General features: G+C 43.9%; 1 protein-coding gene across 2 annotated transcripts in view; it reads right to left on the minus strand.

Moving 5' to 3' along the window:
- Rnf169 (ring finger protein 169) overlaps window positions 1-17,254 on the minus strand; it is a 61,646-nt gene extending 44,392 nt beyond the window's left edge. The window contains 1 exon segment of one of the 2 annotated variants that reach the window (NM_001432557.1): window positions 16,778-17,254. In NM_001432557.1, the coding sequence (NP_001419486.1) occupies window positions 16,778-17,240 (463 nt within the window). In that variant the 5' untranslated portion in view covers window positions 17,241-17,254. 2 annotated transcript variants of the gene reach the window in all.
- Window positions 17,255-21,012: the final 3,758 nt, after the last annotated feature.

Consider the following 21,012-nt stretch of genomic DNA (forward strand, 5'->3'; position numbering starts at 1 on the left):
CACACCTGGGAAAACAGAAAGAAAATACTCTTTAAAGAAACTAAAATGGCACCACCAAGATGGCTCAGGGGATAAAGGTACTTGTAGCCACGCCTGATAACATCAATTTGATCCCAGAAATCTACATGGTGGAAGGAGAGAAATGACTCCCAAAGTTGTTCTCTGATTTTACATACAGACTGAGGTACACACAAAGGTACATGCATGTACTCACCCAGGCATGCACAAAATCAATAAATATAAAAAGTGTTCTAAAGGAGTAAAACCCTGACAGCAAAGACAGGAGGAAATGAAGCTTGGATTTTATGTGTGCTGAGGTTCAGATGAGAAAAGACATCACAGCTGTCTATGGCAGCTGAACACAGCACTGGGACTAGGTACACTTAGAAAAGTAATACAGGGTTTGGTCCTATCCACAGCGGCCTGCATGCACTGGGGATCTCAGAGCATATCCCTGGCAGACAAAGGGGAAACGCTGTACCTATCAGAAACATACAGTAAGTGTTTACACAGGACCCAGGAGTCACTGTCAACAGTCTCAAGTTACCCATGTACGCATGTGTCTGTCCACCAAACCTCAAAAGAAAACTGTCAAATGGAATCTCACCATGTACCCCAGACACGTGACCCTCCTGCATCAATCTCTGAGTGCTGAGATCGCAGGTACTGGCCACCACAGCCAGCCCTCCAAAGGAGAAAATCTAATGTTAAAGTAAGGACACCCTGTGCAGCATGAAGAAAAATAAGAGTAAACCATCAATGTGCGCTAAACTCAAACTAATATGATCCCCTACTCTTGGGGGTGATATGGCTCAGTTAGAGCACTTACATAATACATGTGAGGCAGTGGGTTCAATCCCCAGCACCACAAAGAACATAAACAAGCTAATTATTTACTATTCTCGGATTAGCATTTAAGAGTGTGAACAGCAGCAATGTGTCAACCATATTAACCTAGCACACCTGCTCACGCGCTCGCTCGTCCACTCACACAAGCAGCAATTACAGTAGGCAGTACAAGAGTGCTCACCTTGGAGGAGAGTGGCGAGAAAGCTAAGAACTAAGAAGAGTGACAGCACTTGTAGCTCTTGCAGAGGACATGGGTTTGATTCCCAGCACTCACAGGGCAGCTCGCACTGCCTATAACTCAAATTCCAGATGATCTGATGTCCTCTTCTGACCTCTACAGGCAGTAGGTATGCATAATGTACACATACATCTGGGTAAAACACTCATGCATTAAATCTTTTAAAATGTTCTTAATTAAAAGCTAGTAAAATTTAGAATCAAGTGCACAGACTTCCTAGCAATGCATAAGTCTGAATTCCTCTAACTACCATTATACTCAATTCCACTGTTTATATTTTTAAACCGTCCCCTAGTAAATCATCAATCAAATCAAAATTTCTTAGCTCACATACTAAGAACTTACACAATGTTTGTAACTTCAGGTATAGTAATTTAATTTCTAGAAATGTATGGCCTGAGTTTGACCTCCAGTGAGCACATGAAAGAAGAAAAAGGCCAAGTCCTCAAGTTCTCTTACTTCCTCAAGCATGCTGTAATCCATCTCTCTCTCTCTCTCTCTCTCTCTCTCTCTCTCTCTCTCTCTTTCTCTCTCTCTCTCTCCTCCTCCTCCCTCCCTCCCTCTTTCTCTCCCTCTTTCTCTCCCTCTCTCTCTCTCTCTCTCTCTCTCTCTCTCTCACACACACACACACACACACACACACACACACACAATAAAAAAAGATATTCACTACAAAATGAAAACCAAAAATTACCTTGAGGCTAAACACTGAGCAAATAGTTAGGCTAATTACGTATATCCGGACAATGTACTATTATTTAGCTATTAAAACTATACAGATGGCTACGCTGGCTAGGTTTACGACAACTTGACACAAGATACTGACATCTGAAAGTTGGAACCTCAATAGAAAAGATGCATCTAGAAGATCCAGCTGTAAAGCTGTTTCTTAATTAGTGATCACCGGGGAGGGGTGGGTGATGCCATCCCTGGGCTGGTGGTCCAGGTTCTATAAGAAAGCAGGCAGAGGGGCTGGGGATTTAGCTCAGTGGTAGAGCGCTTACCTAGGAAGCGCAAGGCCCTGGGTTCGGTCCCCAGCTCCGAAAAAAAGAACCAAAAAAAAAAAAAAAAAAAAAAAAGAAAGCAGGCAGAGCAAGCCATGAAGAACAAGCCAATAAGCAGCATCCCTCCATGGCATCTGTGTAAGCTCCTGCCTCCAGGTTCCTTCCCTATTTGAGTCCCTGTCCTGACTTCCTTTGATGATCTTCCCAAAGTTACTTTGGCCATGTGTTTCATCACAGCAAACTAAGACAACAGCATTTTTGAAAATTCATTTATTGAGTACACTACAAGAGGGCAATGGGCTGGAGAGTAACTAGACTATCCAATAATGTAAAATGTTGCTGTAATAAAACAAAAGCTGTTGTTAGAGTATGCTAGAAAATTGACATGCAGGGTTGGGGGTACTTAATAAAATACACAAAAGGAGAAAATGAAAACCAAAGTGCTAACATAGGAGGACAGAAAGAGAGAGAGAGAGAGAGAGAACACACAATGGAAACTGTAACAAACCATTAGCAGGTTAAAGAGGAAATGAGCAGTGAACAGAGGAAGTGATGTGGGAAGAGAAACTACAGAGAGCAGACATGGGGCCCTCCACAGCCAATAGTCACAGGACCCTCACAGAGAGCAGTCACAGGAGTAGGCATGGGGCCCTCACAGAGAGCAGGCATGGGACTCTCCACAAAGAATTTTAATATTAGCTTAGACAAATCAATAAAAGGTCCTAAAGATGGACCTGAACAACTGAGGACATAACAAAGTCACATGGGATAAACAAACCAACCTTACAGCCAAGTGTTACAGTTAAGAGTCACAGAAGAGGACAGGCCTGGGAAGGCAGGGAGCAGCTTGGAAGGAAGGGTGAAGAGTCAGAGAAGGCTGACAACAGAGGTTGACAGACTTGCAGAAGCAGACAAAAATAGTCAAGCAAATAAAACTTCCATGCTAAGTCTAAAATCGACCCCAAAAGTGTCATCTTCTTGTTAGGCAGCCTGTGATGGACCACCAGTAAAGTCTACGACTAAAAAGCCACAGAATCGAATGTAGACACAGAGCTCAGGAGCAGCCACGATGAAGGGCCTGGACCTCAGAGCACTTATCCTCATGTCCACAACATCACATCCACCACCACCATGAAACAATAGCCTTTGATTTCTGCTGCTATGTGAGGCAAGACATCATTCACTATTGTGGTGGTCTGAATGTAATTGGCCCCCATAGGCTCATAGGGAGTAGCACTATTAGAGGTGTGACCTTGTGGGAGGAAGTGTGTCACTGGGGTGGACTTTGAGGTTTCAAACACTCAAGCCAGGGCCTGTCTGCCCCCTCTCCCCGACAACACACACACTGCACGCTAATCAGGATGGAGAACTCTCAGCTGCCTCTCCAGCACCATGTCTGCCTGTGTGCCGCCATGCTCCCTGCCATGGTGATAATGGACTAAACCTCTGAACCTGTAAGACAGCCCCACCTAAATGTTTTCCTTTATAATAGCAAAACGATTCCGAAGTTAGAAACAGTCCAGGATTCGGAACCAAACGGACTTGCATTCAATTTGCACCCTCTCCTGGATTGTACCTCCAGTATCCAACCATGCTAGTTTGATTCTTTAACCACAAAACGGTTCTATCTGAACAGTTCATCTCATGCAATCTCCCAGCATTACTGAAGACAGCTTATGTGTGTATTTGATGGCAGCCTCCCTGTGTCTTAAACTCTGTCTTTCCATGTATTCTCAACATTGCTTCTGTAACCTCATCTCTAGTTCTTTATAGAGAGATACGACACTACCGTCCTCCTACTGAGTAACTTCTGGTAGCTCTTAACTCCCTCTAACATATATACGACAGGACCCCAAACCTACCACGCCAGCTACACCCTCTCTCCTTCCTGTAAAGTCCCTGCCCCCAGCTCCCACATGCCACTCCTCATGAGGCCATACTTGACCTACGCCGTGACTTCACACATGCTTCTTCCTAAAGTACATTTCCTCTCCTTCACAGTGTGATGATTCCTTATCCACACCTCAAACCCTTTCTCTGCTTTCTCTTTTCCAAAGCTTTTCTACTAACCCAGAGAGAAGTCCGTTACTAACCTGGCTCAGAGCACTCTTTAACACACTAGCATGTGTCATACTTGCTACAAAGGCTTGAGTCTGCCTCACCACTAGGGATGTGATAGAGAAGGATGGTCTCCTGCATGTATCCAAATGTGGCAGTTTAACTGTAATTGGCTCCCACAGACCACAAGGGAGTGGCACCCCTGGGAGGGAGGCATAGCCTTGTTGAAATATGTGAGACCCTGCTGAGGGAAGTGTGTCACTGGGGGGCAGGCTTTGAGGTCTTATCTGCTCAAGGTACGCCCAATGTGACACAGTCCCCGATGCCCTTGATCAAGATCTAGACCTCTCAGGTCCTTCTCCAGCACTATGTCTGCCTGTGCACTGCCCTCTTCCCACCTGTTAATAATGGACTACACCTCTGAAATTTTAAGCCAGCTCCAATTAAGTGTTTTCCTTTATAAGAATTGCTGTGGTCATGGTGTCTCTTCACAGTGATAGAAACCTTAACTAATACGCCAATTGTCATTTAGTGCCTTCGAAAGCATTTGTTGAATTATCTAATGAGAATATATACTTCCACATCAGTTTTCTCTACTCAAAGTCTCTGGACCATCAATGTCTCCCCTCCACCATAACATGCAAACATAGCACATTATTAGTGACTTGACTCACATCTCTTACAAGGAAAGCTTCCTAAGTTCTTATCCCCACAGGTACTGATTTCTCTGCTCCCTTTCAACAAATTCACAAGACTATCTGTTCCTGCAATCTTGCTTTTAGTTCTCAGTTCAGGCCATTCTATGGGATCTTTTGTTGCTGTGGTTGATTTTGTTTCTGTGGTTGTTTTCATTCAACTACTGTAGCAAATGCTTTAAAAAGTCCCCAACAGGCCTCTACATTACCCAAGGACGGCAAAACAGTACAAATACAGAACAGTTCAAAACACGGACGTAACCCACCGTGCAAAAAGAAATCTACACTTGTCTAAGAACTGAGGATCTCTAAAATCAAAATACAAGCTTCACTGAAACACAAATCTGGGTAGAGTAGCTCACTGTGTCTTTACAGGATCTGCTTCCACAGGAAAGACTGGAATGAATAACCAGCAAATGCTGTCCTTGGCCTTCATGTCTCTTCACCATCCCTAAAGCTTCTTAGAATTTATTCTTCCAAAGCAGAATGAAACACACTTATTAAGTGCGAAAGACCAGTGCTCCCTCAGCATTCCTCTTTTTAATACGCCGTGCTCTCAAGCACATCCTCACACAGTCTGATGCCTCACACACAGTGGGAAGTCCCCACTAAGCACAGCACAAAGTCTTAGCATATAGGCAAAGTGAATTCCAGACATGCTAATTCTTCCTTCATCTCTCTCAGTAAGCCAACTTCCTTCTGTCAGAACATCGGCATTGTGAGAGAATCACAAGGACAAGAAGTGCAGAGTTACTAAATTTCACACACTATAGGGTAAATGCAAGTAAAATTGTAATGTACTCCAGACTCTGGGATTCCACACACCCGTGATCAAATGTGCACCCACAACACACCATACTGACACAAGCTCCAGTTTCCCTGCTGCTGCTGTGACAAAACACCTGACCAAATCAACTCAGGGGGAAGCAGTTGTTTGGCTGATGTTTCCAGGTCACAGTCTGTATCTGAGGGAAGTCAGGGTAAGAACTTGGAACAGAAGTCATGAGGAACTCTGCAAGCTCACTCCCGGGCTCAGTCCCAGGCTCAGGCTGGGCTATCTTTCTAACATAGCCCAGAAGCAGCTGCCAGGGATGGTGCCATCCACAGTGAGCTGAGCCCTCCTGCATCCATTAATCACCACAGAACCCCCACAAAATGCCCACACACCAATCTGATCTGGGCAATTCCACAATCAATGTTTTCCCCTCAGATAATTCTAGTCTGTGTCAACTGGACAGTTAGTGCTGACTAGAACAGCAAGTAGAAAAGTCTGACAAACATGCATCCTCATTAACTACGCTCGTTTATCTCTGAAATGCAAGGGCGGCAGCACACAGCCAGCACTTTCTTCACCACGCTCTTCAGTGTTCGGTTCCCCTGTACTGAATGCAAATGACTCCTAAGTGTCTCCATAGCTAGGATTTGCCCTACAAATCCATTCTGCACACTGACTGTCATAACAAGTTTCCCAACTTCCTTCACAGAAGCTTGTGATTTACTAATTGTGTGTTCCTAGTAACTAGCTGCATGCTTGACACAATAATCAATGACTATATTAACAAACAATGAATAAAAGCTAACATTAGGTGCCTGCTTGCTCTATGCACCTAACATGTGCCATGTCATCTGATCCACACACATTCCAATGTAACCACTATTCAAATTTACAAATGAAATGTAAGTGCAGAATTAAGAAGCCTGCCCGAAGCCTCAGCTACAACAGGGCTTTGAGCCAGAATTCATTCAGATCCACTACTTTTCAATACTAGCTTTCTTCCCGAATACTTTTCAGTGGCAAAAAAAAAGTTACACTTTGGTAGTGAGTAGAAGATATAACTAATCATATATGTATTTTACCATCCTTCTGATCTCAGTAAAAGTATAAATACATAAGATACTGCATGCCCACTAAGCTGAAATAGAGAACTGTGGCCTGAGGGTACGTTTGCAGAATTTCCTTCGCTCTCCTTTCACCGGTAGCTTTCAGGACTCAATTAGCATTTTACATCAACCTAAACATTATAACCAAGTTATTAATGTAGATAAACAAAAAAAAGTCTTATGATTGCTTAAAAAAAGGAATTCAATAAAACATAAAAATCTCAGTCTATGACTCTATCAGGTTGGTATTAACGTGGAGAAATTCCAAATTTAGGCTCTAATAAAGACAGTTATCCCATTCATCCAGAAAATGCTTAAGAATCTACTATGTGCCAGGTAGTGCAGCACCACAAGACATCAGGCCACGCCCCACACCTCATTCCCATCTCAGCATGTTAGTTCAGATCTAGTCACCCAAATCTTCATATAAACAGCAAAACCTAATCATTTCCCCTAGCAAATGTGAAGAACTCTGTGCACCAGATTCACACACACACACACACACAGAGTTTTATAGTAGGTATTTATTGGAAATAAAAAGGTTCTAAGAAGTAGCTTACATTACTGACTTCTGTTACTGGACTGCTAGCCAGTAACTTTCAAACTTTTAAAAGCACAATCCACTGTAAGAAACATTTTACCTCATTCCTCAAATCACGACATTCATTTGTACATCAGAAATAAATCACTCACTATGCTAATATCTATGCTGTTCCTCTTCCGCCTTGAAAATAGATTTTTTTCCCTTATATATCCTGATTATGGTTTCTCCTCCCTCTATTACTCCCGCCCCCGCATCTCTCACTAGAAAATAAACAGGCTTCTAAGGTATAATAAGAACATAAAATATAAAAAGATAAAACAAAAACTAACACCTAACACACTAGACTAGGACAAAATACACAAAGAGAATAAAAAGAGCCCAAGAAAGGGCACAAGAAACAGATAAAGATACAGAGACCCACTCATTCACACCAGGAATCCCATAAAACATGAAGTATTCTATTCCTCTTTCAAAGTGGCTTTACTGTTTAAATATCACTGCTAAACATTATATTGAGTATCTCATTTAACCCTTGCAGTACTCCCCAGGGGCTGCTGCCAGCACTGTATCCACTTACACAGAGGGAAGTGAATACTCCAAAAAGCTAGCACCTCTACCAACGTCAAAGAAGCAATAAAGGGAGAGCCAGGGCAGAATTTAAAGCAGGCTACAGCACTCAGAGGATCAAGCTATACCACATGGGCCCGAGGCAGTTCGATCCAGAGTCAGGAACCTAGTAAACTGGCGTCGATGAGTGCTTACACGTTGAGCACTATACTAAGTGCTTTTATACATAATTCCTACCTAAATCTTAAAGCAACCCAGTACAGCTTGTGACATTTACTCTTTATGAACCAGAAAACTGAAACACAAAAATCTAGTACAGGAAATAAACATTTATATATATATTACTTACAAACTACAAGATGTTATTCTGAGGGAGAAAAGAAATAACTATTCATGTTAAGATGCCAATAATCACCTAGTACAACAGCTTAACAATTTCGGGATCATCTTCCATATCTAGCACTAAAATGAACAAAAGTGGGCAAGGGAGTTATCTCAGTCCGTGAAGCGCTGGTCATGCAAGCATAGGGCCTGTGTTTGTGAGCCCCAGAACCCATGTTGAAAGTTGGCATGCATTGTAATACCAGCGCTGGGGAGGTGGAGACAGGATAATTCCTGGAGATTTCTGGCCTGTCAACCTATGGTAATCAATAAAACAAGAGACCCCAGCTGGGTAGATTCCAAGGCATGACACCTGAGGCGTCCTCTAGCCTCTATAAACACAAGTGCACACACGTGCATGAGCACACGCGAATGGGGGGGGGGGAGACAGGGAGGGAGGGAGGTTTAAGTAGGAATTATGTCTATGGAAACATTCTGAACAATTCTTGGCACATGAGCACTCAGTATTAATTCACTAGGTAGGTCTGGCCCCGGCCTTCCTTAACCATTAACTCCTTTTTACCAGCCACCAGAAACCAGTGCGCAGCTTGTCGTCCCTGCAGTATGCAGCAACAGGGGAACATGGTCTGTCAATTAGGCTCTCAAGTTCTACCAAAAATCCCAATGGGGTCTCTCCAAAGGCAGTGTGAGTCCTGACTAAAACCTGCTTTGCTCCTCTTCTACAGAGGTGAACTCGCCTGTGTTCCTAAGCCCTCTGTTGACTCTCACTACCCAACTGCCAGACAGAGTATTTGGTATCGCTGACTTTCCCTCTCATCCCGCAGTTCTTTGCCCATTCAAATAAGCCCATCTTTGTGCACCTTTGTATTTGTATAAACGGCATTGGCTAGAGCCTTGTAACTTACCACTACAAGATGTTTACAAGATGTATTCACATGATACATAAGGACTGTTCATCCATTGTAGTAATGGTTACAGAAATGACCCATAATTTATATTTCTCTCTAAGGAACTGTTCACTGTTTTCAGTTCTGCAGTTGGAGATGAACCATGTGAGCATGCTTGCCCGTGAGTTCCCCTAAGGCAGATAGATATGCACTACTGGGAAAGTTGCTCCTTCAGTCTTGCAGGTAAGACCAGGACCTCTGATGAGATCGTCTCCCTCTTTCCTATCTTGTACCTCTTTGGATTTGACCTGCTTTTATTTTTCTAACTTCCCTGGGCCACTTGGTTTTGTTACTTAGAAACTGGGTTCCAGCCTCAGCCAGGGGGCGGGTAGAGGGAGTGCCTTCTGTGTTCTGCAGTTTCACCACAATGTGTTAAATTATGGGGGTCCCTGCCTGCTTTTTTTTCCCCCGGAGCTGGGGACTGAACCCAGGACGCAAGCGCTCTACCATTGAGCTAAATCCTGCGTGCTTTCAATTCTTTTTTAAAATTCTTTTAAAAGATTCTGGGTTTTTATCAATCCTCAAATCATCTAAAGTCATCACATCTTCATACTCTATACACCGTCGTTCTCTTTGCTTCTCCCCTGGGTTAACACCTGGAACCTCCTGATCAATCTCATCAGTTCCCTTTCCTTCCTGTTTTCTTCACCCTGGCACATTTGAGGAGTTTCCTCACATACTGGGCTACTTTAAACCACGGTTTGCCTTACTGAGCCCCAACCTCACTGACTAGATGGTTCCATGACAGTTAGTTCTACAAATTATCTCCTGCCTTGTTCACTCATTTGAGGTGTTTAATTCTGGATACCTTTATTTTATATAAAAGATGTTCCTTTCTGGAATAGCTTTAGTCCTGAACCATAACCATTCATTGAGGTGTCCATTTTGAGCTACTCTATTTTAATTATCCTATGAACGGACATTCTACACTTCAGTCCTCATTTCCTATGTGTGGACTCTTTTAGCGGAACCCTGCTGGCTCATACTGCCATTTTCCACTGAGCTTACCCACAGCTGGGTTTCTTCCTTCAGGAAGAACCCTCAGCCATCTGGGGTAGGAGTGTTCCTGAAAGTCTTGCTTTAGCGTTTCCATCTGATGTGCATAGTTCGCTAGCTTGAAGATATCTTTTTAATATTAATTTCTTACCACAAGGTTATCTGAACCAAAACCTTTTACATCTTAAACGTGATGTGGGCTTCATAGCCTGTGCTTTGTTGTTTTGGGGTTTTTTTTGTTTTGTTTTGTTTTGTTTTGTTTTGTTTTTGGAAACTTTTTTTTTTAATTTCCACTTTGCAGAAAGCCCAGGCAAATCACGATCTGTGTGACAGAGGGTAGTTTCTTGTTTGTTTGTTTGCCGATCCTTTCACAGGGACTATAGCCCCTGAAGAACCTGAGCTATGCCGCCGTCTTTGCCTCATGCACATGGCTAAGCTCAACCCAGAACCTCCTCACTCACTCAGGCTTCACTGGGTCCCTTGAGCCTACTACACGGTAAACAGCATGGGCACAAGAGCTTAACAGTTTATAGCTCCATGTCTGTTGACTACTGTCTCCCAACAACCTTGGGAATGTATGAAGTCTGTTCTGTATTTGCCATTTGTCTGGTTATGTACAGGTATGGGAACCGCCATATTTCAAAGACAACTGGGGTTTCCAACACATGCACAACAGAACCCCATCAGAAAGTGAAGTCAAACATGGGCTCCTCTTTGGACTCACCCTTTGACAGGGCATCCAAAGTCCACCACTGCCCAACAAGTCTGTCCCTGAGCTTCCACCTTCCTCTGGACACTGTGTCCTAACTAACAGGAACCAAATATTCATTAATCTAATACAATGTGACTAAATGGATTATCATATTCTCAAGTAAAGTCACACATAAACGAACTCAAGGTGGACAACTCTTCTAAACTAACTGGATGTCAGAGAGCAGAAGTAAGAGAGGAAGGAAGCAGATAGCACCTGCATTCCCGTTGTTCAGTCTGAATTCGAAGAGCTGGGAAATTCCTTCAGTGGTAATTCATTTCCATGGTAAATAGATGGTGAGGTAATTTCAACATGAGTTTTGTAAAACACATAAGCAAGCACGAGACACATGGTATCTGCCTTAGTGCAACACAAAAGGACATGCTCATTTTGTCACTAAGGAGAAAGGGATGAGTCACTTCACTATCCTGAAACAGTCCTTACAGAACAGAGAAGCCCTTTTATACAATCACATAAGTTCATTACGCACCAGTCCTAAAAGTAATTTAGGCAACACACTTAGCAGATCTTGTCTGACAATTGAGCAATAGACCAGAACTATTTGCTTTCACAGAAAATAAATGTTTAAAATGTGTTAATCATAAGTGAACAGGAAGTATGAACAGGGATGTTTGTGTGGGAGACTCGGATAAAAAGGAAGGATAAATGAGATAGTACAAACCTTTGTATCTACTACATTTTTGAAACTCGATTTTAAGACAAAAAAAGAAAGCACAAGTCTGCCAACTTAAAATTGTTATCAGCCTTTGTCTAGCTTATTACTTTAATCATTACCTATAGTAGAAGAAAAAAGAATTATCCTAAAAGCTAAAACGTTCCATTTTCAAGATCAAAGGCAGTATAATTTAGAAGCTCTTTTGGCTTTAAATCAAAATTCTTTAATCATTTTCAATATGTCTTAAATATAATTACTATGTATAGTTCTAAAACTATTCATACCTGTGTAGTAAATATTTTTAAAATCAATATATTAGAATGCCTTTATATTTAGAATATAAATTGCATGAGAAAAAGCTTTATATTTTGTTCGCTGGTATGTGAAATGCTTAACAAAATGTAGTTGTTCATTATAAACCCTGCCACACTGTTCAAGACAATACCAAAACTTAGTACATTCACACAGACAAGAACACGCACAGCCTCAAAACATGTGAAGTTCAGCTTGGAGCCAGTCTTGGCATGATTACTGCTGGAGCCTTCACACACAGGGCTTCACAGATCAACAAAACTAATAAACCAGGTGGAGTGGTCCATGCCTACGCACTAAGAAGGCTGAGGGGGTTGCTGTAAGTTTGAGACCAGCCTGGGATACACAGTGATACCCGGTCTCAAATTAAATAGATTTCAAGCAACAGAAATGTCAAAAACACAACCAACATTTTCAACAAGCACAAACTATACTTTTTTTCATAGACAATCCTGAAAGAAACATTGTATTTTGAAATTTTTTTAAAAAAATAAATAAATTGTGCACGGTAGCACATGCTTCAATCCCACAGCTGGAAGACCCTACCGTTTACTGCCTGCCAGAGCTCAACAGCAAGGTCCTGTCTCAAACCAGAAAAACAAAATAAGCAGCTGCAGAGTATATGCAGGAGGAGGAAGTGGGAGGACCACTTGACTGCAGGAGTTCAAAAGCAGCCTCTGCAACAGAACATAGCCTAGCCTCAAATAAATAAGCAAGCAAACGCAAAAGAAAGACTCTCACTTCAACAGCAATGCGCCTGAGACAATCTCATTTCCAGTCTCACAAAGCAGGCCAGCCCTTCCTTCAGTAGCTGACCTAAGTGGACTGTAAGAACCCACCACTTGCTAGGGTTCCTACAAATGACCTCCTGCTGCTGTAGTTTCTATCATGAAATCACAATGCAAATACTTCAGCCTCCTCCATTAATAACCGTCATGACCAGGACAGTAGCTCACACCTGCAAACTCAGCACTCAGGAACAAGCAGACTAGCTCAGGCTGGCTGGACTCTAATGTCAGATCTTAGCAAAAACCAAAAACGACAACATGGACCTTTCCCTGTCCAGAGTCTGAGCTTTCTCTTTTTACACAGTCCCTCTTTTAGCTTTTGTTTATCTACTACCTCACTGCAGTCTGTAACTATGAGTTCTTGCCTCCACTTCATACCCAGAATGAAATGGTCCTTAACCTCTTCTCTTTAGCAACCCTTTGAAATCTGTTCAAGCTGTTCTCCATGTTTCCATGTTTCTCCATGGAAAGGCACAGTTACAACACAACTTTTTAAAAAGTATGGGTGTGGAGAGATGGCTCGGTGCTTAAGAGCGCTGGCTACTCTTCCAGAGGACCCAGGTTCAGTTTTTGTACTCACCTATCAGTTCCCAAAAATCTATGACACCAATTTCAGGAAATCTGACACCCTCCTCTGTCACACATGCACACACATATATTTTTTTAAGCTTGAAAAAATATAATAACAAAAGATTCCACTTAAACTTTCACAAATAGATGGCTAAATGTTATATCCATTTAACAAAATTCCATACAATTATAAAAATGCTAAAGACATTTTCAGTACTCATATGCATGTATTATTAAACAGAAAAAGAAAAAATTTAAAGGCTAGGGAGATGATGGTTCAGTGGGTAAGAGAGATCTGCAAGGATGACCTGAGTTCAAATCCCTAAATAAGAAGCTAGACACAGTTACACCGAAGTGTCTGTCACTTCAGCAGTGAGGAACAGCCTGGGGGATTGTGACAACTTGCTGGCCAACCTAGCAAAATGAAGAGCTTCCAGTTCTGTCAGAGACCTCATCTCAAGGCAGTGAGGCATAAAGCAGTAGTTCTCAACCTGTGAGTGTGAACATTTTCACCTAAGACCATCAGAAAACACAAATATTTACAATTCATAACAGTAGCAAAATACAATTATGAAGTAGCAACAGAAAGTTTTATGGTTGGGAAGCACCACTCCACGAGGAAATTTATTAAAGAGTAGAAATACTAGGAAGCCTGGGAACCACTGAGAGGAAGGTATCTGACATTGCTCTGTCCTCTGGGTGTCCGTATAACACACGTGCGCGCGCGCGCACACACACACACACACACACACACACACACACACACCCCAGTGTGTATAGCATGGTGGAATATGTATTTTAATTTTGATATGGATTTAATGCAGCTGCACAAATAGTGAAAGTGAAAACAAAACACTGGTGACCCTGGAAATGAGAAGAAAACACGTTCACCAAATATTTCTCCCATTTTCCTCAACTCATGCGTGATACAAGGTTTTGAGTTTGGTTTTGTTCTGTTGGGACAGAGCCTCCTATAGCCCAGACTGGCCTGGATTTTATTATGTACTCAAGGATCTTGAATTTATTTTCTAGTCTCTACCTCCCAAACAGTGGGATTATAGGCTTGCCCTATCACACTTGACAAAATTTATTACATTTTTATTTTTTATTTTGGGAGGTATGTGCACATGCCACTACACGCATGTGAAGGTCATAGGACAACTTTTCAGAGTCAGTTCTCTCCCTTCATTATGTGAGTCCCGGAATTGAACTCAAGCTTTCAAGCTTGGCACTGCTGGAGACATCTTGCTGTCCCACCCTAGTTGTTAAAGTTTTAATTAAAATATAGTGTAAACTTCAGTAAATACCCACCAAAGCTAAAAGATAGTTTCTCAGCCCTATTCAGCAATTTATTTATTTATTTATTTATTTATTTATTTATTTATTTATTTATTTATGAGACATGGTTCTCTGTGTGGTCCTGGCTGTCCTGGAACTCACTCTGTAGTCCAGGTTGGCCTCAAACTCAGAGCTCCAAATGCCCCTGCCTCCTGACTGCCGGGACTAAGAGGGTGCGGGACCAGGCCCAGCTTCAGTTTTCTTCTTATTTCCCTATATATCCAAACAGTATTCAGGATCAGTGAACTCTGGAAGAACTGTCAGATTTGGGGGTGAAATGGTGGTACATGTGCCACTACCCACACTAAATGGCTTCACACCTAGCCAATGACCTTGAACTTCTGACCCTCCTGAGTCTACTTCCCAAATACTGAGATTCCAAGTTTGCTTAACCATGACTGATTCAGTGTTATTTTCTATTCTTCTAAAATTATTTATCTGGATAAACATATGATTGCATATATCAATGATCCAAAAAGAAAATTTAGGAAAAACCCTTTTCATTATGACCCACAAATAACTGAAAGATACTATAGATCTTAACAAATCCTATGGACTCTCATTTTGGGTAAATGTCCTTAATCACTGATAGCCTATCCTTTATGAAAACAAAGTTCTTAAATGGGAAAAAGTTTACACAAATCAATAAGCAATACTTCTTTCATATTTCAAATTTTAAAATGGATGTTTTGCAATAACTCCAATTGATATAGAAAGAGAAACTGCTATTCTATTTGACCACATAGTCAATGTAGTTAGTAGGGAGAACAAAGAAATTGCTTATATTTATAATCTCAGAAATTAAAGCAAGCTAAATTGAGAAAACTAGATGGAATTATACTTTCATCATTAGACAAGTTATTTAACCTCTTTGGGCCTCAGTCTCATCTATAAAAGAGAAATAAAGGTACACCCAACGGTTGGAGAAATGGCTCAGGGGTTAAGAGTGCTACTACCTGCTCTTCCAGAGGTCCTGAGTTCAATTCCCAGCAACCACATGGTGGCTCACAACTATCAGTAATGAGATCTGATGCCCTCTTCTGGTGAGTCTGAAAACAGCAAAAATTTTTTTTAAATGGTACAACCGATGTTTTCAGAAGGAATAACAAGAAACACAAAAAGTAAAATGCAGACCATCTCAGCCCTTAGACTGAAAGGCAAGGTGTCTTTGGCAGGTGTCTCTGCCTGAACCAAAAACAGATGCATTCTGAACCCTGGAGTTTCCAGGAACTCCACTTTCATACACACAAAGCAATGCCTTCCTTCTGCTAAAAACGTAAGGCAGAATTCCTAACATAAAAGAGCTAGCAAATAATGGCTTTTCCTGATTTACGGTTCTTGAAAAATCTCAGCTGTAGGTACATTGCCTAGGTGTGCACTAAAGAAGCCAAGGTTTTGGTTCGTGTTACAAATGGAATTCATCTTAGACTTCAGCACCAACAAGTGATGGGCTGCCAATGGTGAGAAAGAAAAAAGAGTTCAGGCCAAGAGTCCCACAACAGACCTTTAAATTGCCAGCATCATAGACGAAACTTACATAGAAAGACAGAAAACAGCTCCCAGACAACCAATCTTCGTCTCCAAAACTTAAATCCTACCCAGCTTTTCCATCAAGCACTACTGATGACGTTTATGATTAGTATTATCACCAATATAGATGGCATTTATCTCATCCTCACTATGTGCAAAGCTATGCGCTAAGCATGCATTTTTTTTTTCATGATTGCATGAGCAGAACTACACACGCGAGCTCATCCTCAAAACCCACTCTCCTCTCAAGTCTGCAAAGCTCCCCCTGAGCCTGGGATACCCCACACCTCATCCTCTCCAGCTCTGGAAGACACATCCTTCCTAGAATGCGACCCCAAGCTCTTCGCCCATCACTGAAACAAGCGCTTCTGGGATCCTCTAGGGCCCCTCCCCCTCCACGCACCAACTTCAACATGCCCCTAACTTGTTCCAAGAATTGTTTCCTTCCAAACTTCTGACTTACGCAAGGCGTGGGGTCCCCTCACTGCCCCTCCAAATTCAACACGCCCGCAGTTCGCTCCAAAGTTCAACATCCACTAACACATTCTGTGCTAGGGCAGAACCCGGTCGCGACCCCAGGAGAACTCTCCACACCCGCTCCAGTAGGGCCCGGGACCCTCCACCCCGCTCACCAGGCCAGACCCGGTGGCTGGGCCTGGCTGGACCCCACAGGGGCGAGGGGAGGCTCCACCTGGCTCCGCGAGCGGCTCCGGCTCCGGCCTGGGCCCCGAGGCAGCCGCGCCCCCGTCCCGGCGCGGGCGGCAGCGCTCCGGCTGTCCGCGACGGGCGCGCTCGCCCATCAGATCCGCGGCGGCCTGGCCGTCGTCGCGGGCCCGACGGCGGGCCCAGCCCGAGCCGCGGGGACCGCAGCGACGGCAGCCCGGGCCGGCCGCGCGAGAGGCGCAGCCTCGGCACCGCGAGTGGCTGCACGGCAGGGCCGCCACTTCCCCCGGGGTCTCCAGACACCCGGTGCAGCCCGACTCCTCCGGCCGTGGCGCTGGCCGCAACACTAACAACGCGGGGCTAGAGGCCGGGCCCGGAGCCCCGGCTTTCGCTGCCGCCATCTCGTCACAGCGGCCCCGCCGGCCCCGCCGACTCAGAGCTGCCGCGCCCGCCGCGGAAGAAGCCCGAGTGCTCGGACCTGCCGCCGCCATCTTGTTTCCCGTTTGAAGGGAGAGTCCGTTGCGCTAGGAGAGGAGTAGAGGGCGGGGCAGTGCGCGGCGGACAGCTATCTGCATATTCATGAGGGGGCGGGAACTAGTAGGCCTGGGGATATTTCTCCTAGAACCTCTAGCTTAGCAGGAGGAGACTGCTCATTAATATTTAATGACTATTCTTTATATATCCGGTCTTCAGCCCGCCCTCCAGTCTTCGCAGTTTCTAGCACTGAATCCAGAGAGACTGCAAACTGAAAGAATTTATTTGGAAATTCTGAGCGACCCTGAGCTTTGTAAAGTGAGCTACAAATGTGAGCTATAAATGTGAGCTATCCAGAAACTTGTCGAAGTACTTCATTTGGTAAGGGCTTACTCCTTGGGACAGCTTGTTGTGATTAAAATGAGGCTTACCATGACCAAAAGTCTTGAGTGATTGTTGAAATAACCCAGCCCTCATCTCATCCTCTCTCTCTCCACATCCCTTTACAAAGTCCCTTTCCTTGACTGGGGCAAAAACATATTTTATTTCCCACTTACACACACACACCCTGCTCCTCAGATTACTTCCGTGTTTATTACTGAAATGTAGATACTCTTGTAAACTCGTGCCTTTTTTTTCTTCTCAGTCTATATGATTCCCTGGTCTCCTCTTTCTTCCTCATGAAAGCCCACACTAATATCTACCGTTCAGAGTTACTGAATTTATCATTACAGAAACATCCTTGGATATCTGCATCCTCCGTTCACAAACCTAATGCCTCCCTCCTTGAAACAGCCCTTCTTACTTCCCACACAGAACCATCTTCACAGGTCCACAAGCTCCCAGCCCAGGCATCTTTAACTTATAGTCTTGTCATTTTCTGGCCAAAAAAAGGCTCTATTTCCAGCTTGTTCCCACCCATCTCTTTCTATAGGCCCACTGCATGATTTATTTCTCATCATCTCTCCCCTAGCTGGCAGCAGTGACTTCTGCAAACTGACCAACCATCGCACAGCCCCACTTCCTATAAGCTTTATTTCGTAGTTCTTAGAGTTCATTCCTACCGGCCAGCTCTGACCACATCATTCCTGTTTAAGCCAGGGAGAGGTGTTCAGACTTTGTTGTGATTTCCCATGGAAAGATGGCTCTACTACAATAGATATCAGACTTGCCTCTCTCTCTCTCTCTCTCTCTCTCTCTCTCTCTCTCTCTCTCTCTCTCTCTCTTACTTCAAGGTACATTTGGACCAAGATGTTATCTTTATGGAAAAGTAGAGGCTTTGTAAAGACATTATTTTTAAGCCACTTGATATAGAAAGCACCTAGAAGCTTCAGGTTACCATGAGAGTGTCCACAGTCTGTGGTAAACTATTCAAAGCAGAGTGATTAATCCAAATCAGAAGCCAGGGACTTGGGTGGAGTGGGGTGGGGTGGAGGAGCCATGGAGTCTCAGGATGAGAACCTGGTAGTTAAAGGATAGTCAGCAACTGACAAAGGGTCAGTGAGTAAATATCATGTCCAGGGAGTCAGAGGCCCGGACTAAGGCCCAGGCAGCCAGAATACTGCCTGACACAGATGTGTGGTCTTGACTAGGCTGTCCTTTATCCGTGGTACTTCCTCATTTCCTACCCAGGGACATTTGACCTGATTCTGACAAGGAAGACTTGTGGTCCAAAGAGCGTGCTAGCTAGTTTTATGCCAGCCTGACACAAGCTAGAGTCATCTGAGAGGAGGGAGCCTCAGTTGAGAAAACGCTTCCGTAAGATAAAGCTCTAGGCAAGTCTGTAAAGTATTTTCTCAATCCATGCTTGAAGGGGAGAGCCTGGCCCACTATAAGTAGTATGACCCTGACATGGTGGTCCTGGGTTCTATAAGACAGCAGGCTGAGCAAGCCATGAAGAGCAAGCCGGCAAGCAGCACTCCTCGTGGCATCTGCGTAAGCTCCTGCTTCTGGGTTCCCGCCCAGTTTTAGTTCCTGACTTAGCTTCCTCAATGGATAGTAATTCAGGGTATATAAACCACATAAACCCTTTCCTCTCAAAACTGCTTTTGGTCATGGTGTCTCGTCACAGCATGGTAAAGCTTAGAGAGCAGCCACCACTAGAAACAGTTGCTTCTTGTGAGCTGTTCACTCAGTAGGACTTCAGTCCGATGGGCCTGTTCACTGCAAGCCTAGAAGAATGTGGCTTGCTTTCCTGGACACAAAGAGAAACAGAAAATTTTCTTTTCCACAAAGAAAAAGTAAGTGATCTGAGTATCACTTGACCAGATGCCAGATCTGATCTTGTTCCTAGTCCTTGACATTGGCTCAATTCCTTCTTCCTGCCCCCTGTCTCCTTGGCTTTAAAATAAATGGACTAGGATTCAGCAGTTCCCAACCTGGGACACACCACACAAGTATATGCACCTGGACACATGACAGCCAAGGACTTGCCCCAGATGTACTGATGCCAAAAGCTGGGATAAAGGATACCAGGATCTATGTGATGCTCGCTTTTAATGCTATAAGAATCTAACACTAGATTGCAAGGGAGACTGTTACAATGCACACCTTCAATGGTCTCTTCTATCTCTCGAGTTCTGAAGACCGAATCCCCCGTTTCCAGTTTTTTCTCTCCTCTATGCTGTAATGGTGTACAGTAATGGTGACGGGGGTGAGGGGCGGAGGGGGGGGCGGCAGATCTGTGAAGAGAAGAAGATGGTTCTGAAGTTTCAAGTGTAAAACCAGAGACTGTGATCCTGGTTGACAAGCTGGCAAAACAGAGCAACCAGGAAGGAACATTGGTCTGAGGGGAGAGGAGGACCGAAGCCTAGCAGACATTTTGTTATATCTCATTTGCCACCACCGTGTGAACCTCCTTCCTGCTAAGAAACCCCTCATTCTATGTACCTCTGGTGAGAGGAGGGAAGCTGACATAGGGAAGTGTCTACCTCCTCCCTGCCTGGAGAAGCCAGGTCATAGGTCGTGGGCTGCACACTCCCTTCCCACTTCTCCCAGAACTCTAAATCTTCTGTGAGTGACAGATCTAGAATTGGTCATAGCAACAAAAACAGCGGGTATCCAACAGCAAGGGCTGTTGCGTGAGGACTGGGGGAGGGGTGGCCACACTGGATTGCTCCTGTGGTACCAGCTGGCTGGCCTTCAGTTGACTCAAGTTTTCTTTAAACCATTCTCAGTTCCTGTCAACTGTGCTGCAGTTCTTGTTGTTTTGAGGCGTTGTCTGAGACTGGTCGTTAAGGATGCTTCACAGATTATGAAATGATACAAGGTTAGGCCAATGGTCTAGAACAGAAAAAGCCCAAATGGTGTAACTACCCTGGCAGGATTGCAGATTCTCCAAAGAGACGATCGTGCCCCTCCCTTTAGATATCGAACTATTGGAATAACAGACCCACAGGACTGGGATCTCCCTGCAAATCTTATACTGGGAGGAGAAAAAGACTAGAAAGGGTACTAGGCAGAGGAGAAACTTGCCTCTCAGAAAGAGACTTCATGCAATACTGATGGCTTGTCTGACCACCTTGAAGGAAATACAGCCGAGGCATTGAGGAAGGACAGGACCAGGCTGAGACCAGGACTGCTCAGCTCTATGCCTCTCACACTGTATTTAAAGCTAGGCACCAAGTCAAGGCCCAGAAGATGGATTTGGCCAGAGGAGGGGGATGTGGTTCATCTGACCGCGTGTTCCTCCTTCCCACTGGGTAAATCTTTTTCTGCTCTTCACCCTTACTCTATTATCTCTTTCATTCATCTGTTGGCTGACTGAACCTAAGAGGCTAGGGTTCGGTG

Source organism: Rattus norvegicus, chromosome 1, assembly GCF_021556685.1.
Source record: "Rattus norvegicus strain SHRSP/BbbUtx chromosome 1, alternate assembly SHRSP_T2T, whole genome shotgun sequence".
Taxonomy (NCBI): Eukaryota; Metazoa; Chordata; class Mammalia; order Rodentia; family Muridae; genus Rattus; species Rattus norvegicus.